Source organism: Fusarium verticillioides, chromosome 9 (assembly GCF_000149555.1).
Source record: "Fusarium verticillioides 7600 chromosome 9, whole genome shotgun sequence".
Lineage (NCBI taxonomy): Eukaryota > Fungi > Ascomycota > Sordariomycetes > Hypocreales > Nectriaceae > Fusarium > Fusarium verticillioides.
In genome coordinates, this window is record NC_031683.1 from 2,434,402 (window position 1) to 2,447,832 (window position 13,431).

Consider the following 13,431-nt stretch of genomic DNA (forward strand, 5'->3'; position numbering starts at 1 on the left):
TCCCGTAGATCCTTGTAAGAGCTCCAATCACAGCACCCAATTCTTATGCAAACCCCTCAATCATGCAACTCGCCATCACTATGGATAAATGACAAAACTCTCGTGAGATGGCCCTGGTAGTTGGAGGATCATGACGGCATTTCATACGGAAATAATACTTCTCCACCAATACGGATTGCAGGTGTTGATGCATTTCGGCATGTTCGGGAGGGCATCCGTTATGGGCAGATCTGAAGCCTGTTTGCATCGATATATAAGATGTTGTGCTTTGCAATGATATTGTGAGGTATTGAGAGGGTATCGCAAGTATGAAGTTTTCGAACTTCTTTCTCGCAGCCCTTGCGGCTATCACCCATGCCCAAAATGTTCTTCCCCGCGGAGCCCGTCCATCCAACATCCTCGACTCCCGAGCCCTTCTGCAAGACATAGTAACATTCGACGAGCACTCGCTCTTCATCCACGGCGAGCGCGTGACAATCTTCTCCGCCGAAATCCACCCCTTCCGTCTCCCCGTCGCATCACTCTACCCAGATCTCTTCCAAAAGGTCAAAGCCATGGGTTTCAACATGGTTTCATTCTACGTCGACTGGGCACTTCTTGAAGGAAAACCCGGAGAGTTTAGATCAGAGGGCGCGCTGGACTTGCAGCCGTTTATCGATGCGGCGCATGAGGCGGGGATTTATCTCCTTGCTAGGCCGGGGCCGTATATCAATGCTGAGGTCTCGGGTGGTGGATTTCCGGGATGGTTGCAGAGGGTGAAGGGGTTTCTGAGAACGAATGCTACAGACTATTTGGAGGCGACAGATAAGTAAGTGATAAACTTTCTAGTGCAGAGCTAGTACTGACGTCGTCTAGCTATGTAGCCCACGTCGCCAAGATCATCGCAGAAGCTCAAATCACCAACGGTGGACCAGTCATTCTATACCAACCTGAGAATGAGTATAGCGCTGCGCAGGGAACGCCTTTCCCCAACCATGATTACTTAAAATATGTCAATGATCAGGTTCGCAAGGCTGGTGTTGTTGTGCCTCTTATCAACAACGATGCTTGGCAAGGAGGTACTGGAGCACCTGGTACAGGACCTGGCGCTGTCGATATTTACGTAGGTTCATACCGTGATAAACTGAGATACCTGCTGACATTCAAAGGGACATGACGGATATCCTGTTGGATTTGATTGCGTAAGTCTGCCAGTCTGGGTGATAGTTAAGGTGTTGACTGATGATAGGCAAACCCATACACCTGGCCCAAGGATGGTCTTCCTACGACGTGGCACGCGGAGCATCAGAAGATTAGCCCCAACACTCCATACTCAATAATCGAGGTATATACAGCTGTTCCCAGAATAGGTGGCGACTAACAGTTTGTAGTTTCAAGGCGGAGGTTTTGATCCACCAGGAGGCGGCGGCTTCGACAATTGCTATGAGCTCACTAACCACGAGTTCGCTCGCATTTTCTACAAGAACAACCTTGCTGCTGGTGTCACCATCTTCAATATTTACATGGTAAGCCATTTATACTCAATCAGTATGCCATGGACATGATGACTAACAGCATAGACTTGGGGCGGTACTAACTGGGGTAACCTTGGCCACTCGGATGGCTATACCTCCTACGACTATGGAGCAGTGAGTAACTTGCCACAAAACAAGGCACGATACACTTACCAAAACGTCTGCAGGCAATCAAAGAAGACCGAACTATTACCCGCGAAAAATACTCCGAGATCAAACTCCAGGGCCAATTCCTCCGCGTCTCGCCAAACTACGCCATCGCAGAAGCAAGCAACTTCACAACTACAAAGTACACTAATAACAAGGACATTGCTGTCACAGCACTCACCACCAAGAAAGACGATGCATTCTACGTCGTCCGCCACGCAGACTACCGAACCACAAACTCAGCATCTTATAAACTCAAAGTCAAGACATCAGCTGGAACTTTGACCATCCCTCAGCTTGGCGGATCTTTATCGCTACATAGACGTGATTCAAAGATCCATGTTGTGGATTACCCAGTTGGAAAGTTCAAGTTGTTGTATAGTACTGCTGAAGTGTTTACGTGGAAGGTGTTTGGGGACAAGACTGTTCTTGTGCTTTATGGTGGTGCGGATGAAGTTCATGAGGTTGCTGTTAAGGGACAGGAGAAGATCAAGGTTATTGAGGGCGATGGGGTAAAGATTGAGAAGAAGAATGGCGCTGGGGTGTTTCAGTTCAAGACTAGCACGGAGCGTCGTGTTGTGCAGGCTGGATCGCTTTACATCTACCTCTTGGGTAAGGCTTTATTATCATGCTTCTGGGTACGGTGACTAATACGGCTAGATCGCAATGCTGCGTACAAGTACTGGGTACCTACTCTCCCAAGCAAAAAGAGCGGAGAGTATGGATCGTCCGTGATGAACCCCGACGCCGTCATCGTCAACGGCCCATATCTCGTTCGATCTGTTGCCGTCGATGGCCCCAAGCTTTCCGTCCAAGCTGACTTCAACATCACTACACCAGTTGAGATCATCGGTGCACCAAAGGGCACCTCTCGTCTGTCTATCAACGGCAAGGACACGTCCTTTAGCAAGTCTAAGCTTGGAAACTGGCTCGTCAACCCAGAAATCAAGCTTCCCTCCGTCAAAGTGCCGGATCTCAAGTCATTGGATTGGCACTACATCGATGGTCTTCCCGAGATTAAGAAGGGATACGATGATGCCAAGTGGCGCACAGCTGATGTCAAGAAGACCTTCAACTCAAAGTGGCCTCTCAACAACTCCGTTTCGCTGTACTCAGGCGACTACGGCTTCCACGCCGGCGCCCTAATCTTCCGCGGTCACTTCACAGCATCTGGATCAGAGTCCAAGCTCAAACTCTGGACATTCGGTGGTCGCGCTTACGGAAGCTCAGTCTGGCTGGACGACACGTTCCTCGGATCCGTTACCGGCGGAGGTAACAACAACAACGACACGTCAACCTACAAACTCCCCAAGACCTCAAAGGGCAAGAAGCATGTGATTACAGTCATCGTAGACAACATGGGCCTGAACGGAAACTGGGTCCCCGGCGTCGACGAGACGAAGCAACCCCGTGGAATTCTCGACTGGCACATTACTTCAGACTCTGGCAAGGAGACAAAGGTGTCAAAGTGGAAACTGACGGGTAACCTCGGCGGGGAGAATTACAAGGACAAGTTCCGCGGTCCTCTTAACGAAGGCGGCTTTTTCTTCGAGCGCCAAGGCTATCATCTCCCATCCCCTCCACTAACATCCTTCAAACCCGGGTCCCCCTTCAAAGGCCTCTCTAAACCTGGGGTGTCATTCTTCATGGCCAAACTCCCCCTTAACCTCCCTTCTTCAACACACGACATTCCTCTATCATTCGCCTTCAAGAACAACACTTCCAGCACAGGAGCGTACCGCGCCATTCTCTACGTAAACGGCTTCCAGTACGGAAAATACGTCGCCAACGTAGGACCCCAGACAACCTTCCCCGTGCCGGAAGGAATTCTGAACTACAAGGGTGATAACTGGATCGGCATCGCGGTCTGGGCGTTAGAGAAGAGCGCCAACGTCGATGGGCTGACCTTAACAGCTGGCGTGCCTGTTCAAACCGGTCGAAAGGCTGTAAAGGTTGTCGAAGGGCCGAAGTATTCTAAACGCCAAGATGCTTATTAGTGAAGGGGTGCAACGTTTCAATTGGTGGCGCCGGATAAGGTTTTGCTATATTTAGTCTGGTGTCTAGTGGTTGGTTCGGCCCTACGGTATCTTCCGTGGAACCAATTGAAGCTGCTCTATTCATTTTGGAGATGGGAGTGATTTGCGTGCCTTGCCGTGAAGGAAATTCGCCAAGGCTTGCGTGGCCTTCGGCTTGGAGATGCCGTGATCTCCACTGTGCCAAGTGATGATTTGCAGTGTGAGGCTCTCAGTATTCACTCTTTCAACTGTCTCAGCGACATCTTACCAAGCTCAGCAGATAGCATTTCATCGATATTGTCTCCCTTTTATACGAGTCTTTTCACTTGAATGTCATTGTAGGGCTATCCTTCTGTGAACAGGGTTGCTGCGCCTCGCGGGATGATCGAATCGTGGATACCCGATACCCCAAGCTTCGGCTGCAACGGCCCTCAGAGTGGAGCCCGGCAGCGACTAAGCGCTCGGAAGGCCCGAGCATCTGTCACTCTACGTACGTAACGTCTCCTAAATTATGAAGCCACTTTTCTTTTTTCTTCCCTTTACTATCTCTCTTTGTTCTGCCAAGGGAAAAAGAAGTTTTTGCAGTGACTCACCGTTGTAATGATCTGTTCTTTGTGTCTTGCGTTTCTTGGCTTTCCATGTGATACTTCCGCGCTCTGTATATAACCAGCTTCTCAAGCTTCATTCGTAAGTTCTCAAACACTTCATTATGTGGACACTTCTGACAGATAAGAGTCTTTCCTATATCTCTCACGATGGACGCACCGATCATGATGAAGCAGTACGACACTGCTCCAAAGGCAGCTCTGCCTCATGATCTTCCCCCAACCGAGCTTTCCGTCCCGGGTCCCGACTCTGTCACCGTCGCAAAGAAGCGCTCCCAATGGTCCTGCATCGACGACAACCGCCTCCGAAACAATCTCTTTGCCGCCGTCGGTTTTCTCGAACTCGCAAATGCAGGCGACTTTGCCGCCAACGTATGGAACGACGTCCCTGTCCCCATCTACGCCATCGTTTTCATGGCAATCGGCGGAACGTCCGCCTTTGTCCTCTCAATCTGCGCATTTTTCGATTCGAGGAAGGCGTGGAGGAATATCAAGTTCTTGCGACAGCAGAAACAATATCTCGAAACGGAGAAGAAGAATCTGCCCGCCGTAGCGGACTCGAGAGGTCTTGATGTTTTTATCGAGATTACGACGAGGGAGTTACGAATTGAGATTATTAATCGCTGGGCTATGGACTTGTTGATGGGAGGGGGCGCTATGTTGATCAGCATTGGTACATACATGGCTATTGGTGGTGCGAACAGAAAGGTCTGGCATGCGAGTAACATCCTCTCCGGATATCTCGGCAACGCCCCCATCGCGCTATTCGGCCTCCTCAGTGCGATCTGGGCTTCCATGGTAGTCTCAAAAATGCGATCGCACGTCAAAATCGCTAAAAAAGAACTTCAAGGATCACCATCACTTCCGTTATTGAAGCAGAGATGTTTCAGCGTTCAGCTCTTCTTCATCCTCAACGGCATCGCGAATGTTCTTGGCGGAGTTGGCTCAATGATCACGGCCGAGAGATGGTGGGGTTACTGTATCCTCATTCCCGTCATTGTCACTTCGATCTTTTGCAACGTTTGGTGGCGACATAGAGTCGGATATGATCGACCTTGCATATCAGCTATACCGCCGTTGACCGTTGATAACATCACTGAGGCACTTGAGTCGACCTCTCAACTACGACATACAATTCAAGACGGCGCTGGCGTCGACCTTGATCAGATCTTTGGAGAGGAGGTCACTCTGCAGGATGTCTTGAAGTTATTCGTCAAGCACGACCTCTTTGAGCAGTTCAGTGTGCGATTAGTTGCCAACAAAAAGATTGGCCACTTATTCGTCAAGGCGCAAGAGCTTCGAGTACAAGTCAGTGTTGCTAGTGTCCTAGATTTACCGGAGGAACATTACCCTCTTATTCTCGCTGCAGCGTTGAGATTTTTGAAGAAGCAAGGACCAAGACACTTGTTGCACCGAGAGAGATTTCTGATTGAGGTTTTGGGAACATACCTGAACCAGGAGAAGAAGAGCCAGGCGGTGGAGGTTTAAAGGTGAAGGGCTCAACTTGTATCTTATGTAGTTTTTGTTTCGTTTCTTTGGTACTGGTGCGTCGTGGATTCGATGTCATAGACTTTCCTGGCAGGACTTGCAGGTCAAGCTGGACTTTTAGAACTTTCATAATTTTCAATTGACACTTTAACAATGATTCCTACCAGGTGTTCCCATACTAATACAGGCCTCGCTTTTGCGAACGTCCAATGTCAGTGCCACCGTGCATCAACCGAAGATGAACTCCCGATAATTCCCAGCAATCTTCCCAACGCCTTCTTCCAAACCCCATCCCTTGACTTTACAAATCACACGATACATCTCCTCAAGTTCACTATCCATCCTCTCACCAGCCGTATGGAGATCGCTCTCAACCAGCATCCGATTATCCGGCACTATCCTTATCGCATCTTCCGCCTTTTTCCTCTCTTCCTCTGATCTAAGATTATTGGCCTTTGAGAATGAAAAGAAGATCTTGGCTGGTATGGACGGTTTGAGATATTGTTTGACAGCGTCGGATTTACCGCTGAAGGAGTGAAGACAGATTCGTGGAGGATATGGCTTTGGGGACTCCTCTGCTGCTTGTGAAACCGTACCATCTTTCTTTTCTTTGTCCCTCGAGCGGCGACTTTTGAGCTCGTGACCCTTCCAGGACTCTGTCAACGCATCGTAAAGAATTCCATGGACTTGCACACCATGAACACTAACAGGTCTCCCAAGCTCCCCTGCTAGTCTGAGATGCGCCATGAACACAGCCTTCTGATGACCAATATTAATGCGATGTTGACTGAGTGGTCTCCTCTGACGACCTCCTGGTGTCCGATCAGGATCAGGCGTTGGCTTGGGATTCGTCCACTGCATAGGCAATCGGAAGGGTTTATCAAGACCAATCTCTCCGACCATGGCGTATGGGTCTTCAATCAATCGTGCTCTAGTCTCAGCGATGAAATTAGAGAGTGCTATCGGCACTGGGAGATCGCGCCAGAAAGCTGGATCCGTTGGGGCTGGAGAGAGCACTGCCTTGTAGTGTTGCGCCTTCGCAGCCTCGACGTCTTTGGACGGCACATATGTCGGAGACTCTAATGAATCGTCAAATATTTCGTGGGAGAACCACGGATGCCTTCCATAGCCCGCGATGACGGTCGTTTTGTTCTCGGCAAAGCACTCTGGGCCTGTTGCTCCGTGTGTTTTGGCGATCGACGCGATAAGAGGCTGATCTTGGGTTCGCGTTGCCATAATTGCTACGGCACGGGATTTCATCTTTGGTAACTCGGATATCGAGTTTACACGCTCGCCAATGTGATTGTGAGCGTCGAAAACTCCGATATGCCAAGGAAATGACTCTGCGTGGTTCGGCGACGGCTCTGGCGCCATGCTGTGTTGATGGTCGTGCATGCACATTTTTTCTGCCGCCCGCAGGATATGACGTGCGAAATGTGGTGATCCTTTGATTTGCAGAGAAGGAAATGAGACACTTGGTGATTTTTAAAACATTACCTTTGATGACTCAGAGTGATTATGAGTCATGTCTGAGAGTCAGCATGGATTGGTAGGGTTGTCAGCCTTGCATATCATCGTAGGGCCTGCCGTCACAAAAAAGGAAGTCTTTTAGAATTACGCAATAGATCGATATGTAGTAGTTGGATTTATTCTTTGCATTGTGATATCAGCCTTTCCAATCAGCTTGAATGTGCCATAAAATAAGGCATTATTGAAATCAGAAGCAACATGTTGAAATCATCTTATCAACTCAATACAATCTAATCGAAAAGCTAACAACGATGACTCCTGAAGCAATTGCTGCCCCGATGCCATAAAGTACTCCGACCGCTAGGGCCACCTTTCCAGTTACTTTGATAATCTGACCTGTCACTGTTGCAATCTTGAAACCTTGTTCTCCATATGTCAACTGCGAAAATGGCATAGTAAGGTGTTGTATACTCGTATCGACATAATATGCCATGACGTTATTCAGGAGTGCCTGACGACCCGCTTGCTGAGTTTCGAAGTCGTCCTCACTGCAGTCGATCCCATGGCGAACAAGCCTTGAGCCGCCCTCGTCTCCTACTCTGAAGCTGGCCCATCTAGATCGAATCAAGTCCTCTTCCTTAGTCTCGCATTTGCGGATTACCTTAGGGGCAACTGCATCCCATTTCGTCGTTATGAATGTGATGTGGAATCTGAAGTTCCGACCAGCCAGCTCACGAAGAAAGTTAGTAGCTTCCTGCATGCCGGTTAATTCGCGCTCGAGCGGGATGTCTTGAACGTAAAGTATTCCATGGATACCACCCAGCTCCCTAGTGAAGTGCCCAAGCATTGCATGAATCTGTTTCTCAATCTCGCCCGGTTGAGATGATGAGTGTCCGAAACCAGGGCTGTCAATAAACACAAAGCTTTGGTCGTTAATAGTGCCGTGAATTACAGTAGGTAGAGCGGTTCCTGTTAATGTTAGCATTAATGGACTCTTTCAACCTCAAAGATATACAAAGGACGTTCCCATACCATGATCCAGACGGTGTCCAACTTGAAGGTCTTCGCCAGTTAGAAGTTTCAGCAGGCTGGTTTTACCGGCTCCCGCTGGCCCGATGACAAGAATAACCTTGCAACTCCGAAGCTTTTCAGGACTATTGCCATTTCAACATTTGATATTGAGTATCTAACTGGGTCAATAGAACTTACTCCATAGAGCGCAACTTTGTTTTGATAGCAGAGTTGAAAGAGGTCTGGATATTCTAGTTATGGGTTGACCCGATAGCTATTTCACTTTACTCATTGGGCTCCGATGCATATCTGACTTGCAGTTAGTGTGATCAGGCCGCAAAGCCACAGCGGCAAATGCGATAAGGTGGTTGGTCATGCATAAGACGTAGTAATGTACATTCCGGTTGTACACAATAAGGCTCCAAGGTCTCATCCACGCTGGCATATTGCCGGTGGTAGAAACGTTGTCGTAATATTTATTTTGAGTTCCTATGGTCTTTGGAACTTTTTCTTGTTCTCAATATGGTGTGACATACGTCGTACCAATATCTGTTCTGGGCGAGTATGTATGAGTGAAACCGTCCCATAGAACAAGGCTGAGAGTTACGGAAGCTAATTGGCTCTATTCGTACATTAGTCGCCAGTCCACGTGAGTATCAGGAAGAAGCTGAACTCCACATCACCTTCATCTCTACTGTTTCAGTCAAGGTACGTGTGGTGTCACCCAGCCACTGATACAAGCTCCAAGCATGGCAACTTGCATTTGCCGTGTTGCCTAAGTTCAGTTCACTGACTTTACTTTTTGTGAGCCCCCAACAGTTGCAAAAGGTGGACGCCAAGGAAACAGCCTTGTTTTCAGTAGCCGTGATACTCAACGGGGAAGGAAAACAAGGAATATCGACCATATAGAAGTCAGGCCGACATGGCAGCTACATGAAGCAATACGCTACAATAAACTAAATCTCTGGCAACCTTGATACCTATCAAAGTTGAAACCGATCGAAGTTTCAGGCGATTACTGCTCGGAGTCGCAGCAGCGAATGGCCCTTTAACGATTTCATCACATGAACTGACAACGTCATCCTGCTCAGCCATCATGCTTACCGACGGACTTCGCATTCAAGTCTCAGTCCTACGGGCTTGGTAGCAAATAAAAAGCCGCAATATAACAGAGGCTCAGTGCATTTCGCACATTGCAGTTTCGCATTCGGGTCAGTGGACCTTTTGCGGCTCTCTTCATGTGTGCGATTCAAGGATTTTCTCACTTGTACCCATTAAGATGGACCTATTTTTGGAGATCTCTTCTTCATATCTCAGGTGACTATGTCGACTTCATGTTAACGTCTTTGCGCTCAATCGGATATCATGTTGCCAAGGCTCGCTTTCGCTTGAGCCTGGATCATGATCGTACACGGAATGACTGTGAATCTCTTCCTACTAGATATGAGAGACACAATCTTTACTATAAAAGCTGAATGAAAGTGTCCTACTTCAAAGGGCGGTCCCATCTCCATCTTGATAGAGAAACACTCAAATATCCAAATTTGACAGCCTGAAATCACATCCCTAAATCTTGTCTCACCAGCAATCATGACGCCCTGGACCAAAGTAATTCTCAGTCTGGCACTCTTCTCGCCTGTCATACATGCCAAACCATCGTGGCCAAAGCCAACGAGCGGCATCTTTAATATTAAGAACTTTACCTTCGACTCCGGGGAGATCATCAACTCCTTTAACATCAGCTATCAGACCCTCGGCGAGCTCAAAGTCAATCCGGAAGGATCCAACAACGCAGTCGTTCTCCTCCATGGCACTACTGGTTCCAGTGCTCAATTCCTCGTGGAAGAGTTCGCTGGTGCTCTCTTTAACCCAGGCCAGCCTCTCGATGCCAATGAGTACTTCATCATCATGCGCGATGCCGTCGGTCACGGCAACTCAAGCAAACCCAGCAACACTGATCTTCGCGCCTCGTTTCCGAAGTATCAGTATCCCGATATGATCCGCGCCGACCATCTTCTTTTGACTGAGCACTTCAAACTCAACCGGACCCGTTTGACACTTGGCGTGTCTATGGGCGGCATGCATACTTGGATGATGGGCGGCGAATATCCTGGCTTTTCGGATGCTCTGATGCCTATTTCTTCATCTCCAGTTGAGATAGCTGACCATAATCGCCTATTCCGAAAGTTTATCACTGAGCTTATCACCATCGATCCAGCCTGGAAAGGCGGTGACTACGACAAGCAGCCAACTGCTGGCCTTGGCGGTGCACTGATGATTCAGCTTGTGCTTCTTTCATCTCCTTCATACTGGCAGCGAGCATTCCCAACCCGTGAAGCCATGGACAAGTACGTTGATGATCAGATCATTCCTCGCCTTGAAGATTTCGTTGCCAATGATTAACTCTATGCTTGGAACGCATCTCAGACCTATAACCCCAAAGCCGGTCTCAAGAACATTCGCGTTCCTCTGACTGCTGTTAATACTGCCGATGATTTGCTGAACCCGATCGAACTTGGATTCTTGGAGGATGGTGTCACGAACGACATGACGCTTGGATATGGCCGTGCAGTTACTATTCCTGCTAGCAACGAGACCACGGGTCACGATAGCTACATCATGGCTGATCTTTGGAAGAATGAGGTCGAGAAGCTTCTAGCTCGGTCGAGATCGTAAGGAGTCTCGATGAGCGTTGATTTGGTCCCGGGACAATTGAAGGGAAGACCTGGCGATGCAAGCGGCGTAGAGTCGGAGCCGATCTCCTTATGAATTTCTACAGTATTAAATACGATAGCTCCATAATATCGATGCGTCAGTGGTTCGACTTTTTGACGTCACGACGATGCGATTGACGAAATTGCTGAGAATGAAATCATGACATCATGAAAGGACCTTGATAGCATCGCTACCATAAATACCATTTCTCGTCTCTATGTTTTATCTAAGGTCATTCCACCTTTTACTATTGACATAAGAAAATATTACAAGAAACCCCAAGTTGTCAAATTACAATATGTCTGATTCCAAGAAAGGCGGCGATCTCTTCGACATGGCCAAGGACGGCACATCCAGTAAGGCATTTCCCTCGAATGAAACGCACTGATACACTAACGCGAATTCAAGTCCCTGGCGATGCTGGGAAGCAAAACACCATCAAGTCCGTCCCCAACCCTCATCAGCGTGACGGTGAGGCCGCAGGCGGTCTCGGCTCATCCGACCTGGCTGGTGCAGCCGACAACGCTGTCCTTTCAGCTTCAGAAGGTCGAGAATTTGGCGTTGGTGAGGGGATCAGCGCGACTGGTCATGATATTCCCCAGTCTGTAACTGGAAAGCCTGGTGGTCGTGGGGGTACTCAGGGCAAGGAGGAGATCAGAAGAGATACGGGTGCTTTTGCGAATAGGGAGAATTAGTCCGACACAATGACATACGGAAACTATTCTCAAGAAACTCTTTGCAAGCGAGTGACTCATATAAATAGCTGGTGTTGCTTCTTCCCTGGTCAGACGGCTGTAGTCGATCTGGCTATGAAATCTTGGCTCCCTATGATCTACATGGTAGCAACGGCAACATGAGCCTGGAACATGATCTTGTTCTTCTCATCCTCAAGCTCCTCATACCCCTCTGTCTGAGTCAGCGCCTCCATGACTGCATCAACAGCTACATCCCAGTTCTCCTCATCCGACTTAAGCCATCCCGCCTTGGAAGTACCTCCGATAAAGCTCCATATCATTATCGCAAAACGTTTAAGATCCCCAACAGTGACATGAACATCCTTCTGCATAAACTTCACCTTTTCTGGCTTGAACCCCCCTTTGATGATAACATCCAGCAAAAAGTCTTTGTCTTCCCATTTATCTAGTCCTTCGCGGGGCAGAGGCGTCCCAGCAGGTCGGGTCTTTTTCGCTGCTGTATGAATCGCGGGAATAGTGGGAGTATGAGCCCATGAGTTGAGAATGGCAACACCGCCGGGTTTCAAGGTGCGGTGTATCTCTTTGATCGCGTCTACGCCGTCATTCTCAAGAACGAATAGCAGCGCATTGCCAATGCAGTGAGTAAACGTCTTATCAGGGAAATCGAGTTTCGACGCGTCCATCTTGAGAGCCTCGGCAGGCCATTTATTTGCAGCTATGTTTTGTCGATATAATCCCAAGACGTCCTCGTTAATGTCGGTGCCTTTGATGACAATATTGTCTTGCTTCAGACTCATGATCGCTTCGGTACCTGCTCCTAGACCGCAACCGACATCGTGAAAGATGACTTCGGAGTGACCGAAGGGCTCAGTGCAGGACAGAGACGCAGCAGCAAGACGTTCCATCCCATCACCGACAATCTCACCGTAGAGCTCTGGTGTAGGTGTCAAGGCCTGCTTGGGCGAGAAAGTTCGGTCGGACTCTGGAGCATTCATGATGTGACTGATGAGAGTAGTAACGAGTTCTGGGATGAGTTTATTTCTATGGTCAGTAGATTCAAGTACATACGCTATAGGCAGTAAAGCTTATGATATATAACAATATCCAATGTGTCCGCGATGTATCCGCTTACGGCCTTGCAGAATCATTTAAGTTTCCGATATCTCATCATCTGAGTAAACAATCCTGCTGCTTCATCTCCATAAGATGTACGGCTTGATCTTGACTGGTGTAATATCGTTTTGTATAAAGATAAGTAAGTTCCTCCCACATGAGCTCTATACACATGCTCTATAAGCGGTATAAACATTATGAAGCATTTAGAGTCTCCACTGCTCTGACAGAAATATTCCTTCGAGGCCTGGTCCAGTCAGCATGCTACATGAAGAGTGGTTTTGAACTAAAAGAATAACACCCAGGAACCAAATGTATTACCGGTATCATGCCGACAAAGATAAGTTAGTCACTTGATTATATGGAAAAAAGACAGCTGAAACCACCATTCAATTTGCCTCGACAGTTATCAACGTCTTCTTTATTCTGTTCATCATATAATGATGAGGTTGTTTTGCGGTTACCTACCTTGTTGACGCGTTGTTCTGATCCCCTCCCTAAAAGGAATTGAGGCCAGATACGTGAATATCTCGCAAATAGAAGCTGCACCTCATACTCATAGTTCAATGAGGTCTAGTGCTCACGCGATTACCCCAGGTTCCCCTCATCACGAATCTGGATTTTGCTCACGAGGATGTAAGCGGGAATAATAGCGAGG

General features: G+C 48.2%; 7 protein-coding genes across 7 annotated transcripts; 4 read left to right on the plus strand and 3 right to left on the minus strand.

Moving 5' to 3' along the window:
- Positions 1-308: 308 nt before the first annotated feature.
- On the plus strand, positions 309-3,780 carry FVEG_16722 (beta-galactosidase; the record flags this gene model as incomplete). Its single annotated transcript, XM_018905963.1, has 8 exons — positions 309-808; positions 856-1,102; positions 1,149-1,181; positions 1,229-1,324; positions 1,371-1,505; positions 1,560-1,628; positions 1,682-2,273; positions 2,322-3,780. The coding sequence occupies 8 exons, from the start codon at positions 309-311 to the stop codon at positions 3,656-3,658; spliced, it is 3,009 nt and encodes a 1,002-aa protein (XP_018757171.1). The 3' UTR covers positions 3,659-3,780.
- A 437-nt stretch (positions 3,781-4,217) lies between these two features.
- On the plus strand, positions 4,218-5,932 carry FVEG_10095 (hypothetical protein). The gene is made up of 2 exons (XM_018899156.1): positions 4,218-4,363; positions 4,410-5,932. The coding sequence occupies exon 2, from the start codon at positions 4,432-4,434 to the stop codon at positions 5,767-5,769; it is 1,338 nt and encodes a 445-aa protein (XP_018757170.1). The 5' UTR covers positions 4,218-4,363; positions 4,410-4,431; the 3' UTR covers positions 5,770-5,932.
- Positions 5,886-7,261, minus strand: FVEG_10094 (hypothetical protein). Its single transcript, XM_018899155.1, has one exon. It carries the CDS (start codon positions 7,168-7,170, stop codon positions 5,998-6,000), a length of 1,173 nt encoding a protein of 390 aa, XP_018757169.1. The 5' UTR covers positions 7,171-7,261; the 3' UTR covers positions 5,886-5,997.
- A 139-nt stretch (positions 7,262-7,400) lies between these two features.
- On the minus strand, positions 7,401-11,042 carry FVEG_10093 (hypothetical protein). Its single transcript, XM_018899154.1, has 3 exons — positions 8,449-11,042; positions 8,272-8,393; positions 7,401-8,208 (listed from the first exon to the last, which is right to left on the minus strand). The coding sequence occupies exons 1-3, from the start codon at positions 8,451-8,453 to the stop codon at positions 7,520-7,522; spliced, it is 816 nt and encodes a 271-aa protein (XP_018757167.1). The 5' UTR covers positions 8,454-11,042; the 3' UTR covers positions 7,401-7,519.
- FVEG_10092 (hypothetical protein) lies at positions 9,841-10,926 on the plus strand (the record flags this gene model as incomplete). Its single annotated transcript, XM_018899153.1, has 2 exons — positions 9,841-10,638; positions 10,678-10,926. The coding sequence occupies 2 exons, from the start codon at positions 9,841-9,843 to the stop codon at positions 10,924-10,926; spliced, it is 1,047 nt and encodes a 348-aa protein (XP_018757168.1).
- A 133-nt stretch (positions 11,043-11,175) lies between the features above and the next one.
- FVEG_10091 (hypothetical protein) lies at positions 11,176-12,941 on the plus strand. Its single transcript, XM_018899152.1, has 2 exons — positions 11,176-11,321; positions 11,374-12,941. The coding sequence occupies exons 1-2, from the start codon at positions 11,264-11,266 to the stop codon at positions 11,658-11,660; spliced, it is 345 nt and encodes a 114-aa protein (XP_018757165.1). The 5' UTR covers positions 11,176-11,263; the 3' UTR covers positions 11,661-12,941.
- FVEG_10090 (hypothetical protein) lies at positions 11,798-12,655 on the minus strand (the record flags this gene model as incomplete). Its single annotated transcript, XM_018899151.1, has 1 exon — positions 11,798-12,655. One exon carries the CDS (start codon positions 12,653-12,655, stop codon positions 11,798-11,800), a length of 858 nt encoding a protein of 285 aa, XP_018757166.1.
- Positions 12,942-13,431: the final 490 nt, after the last annotated feature.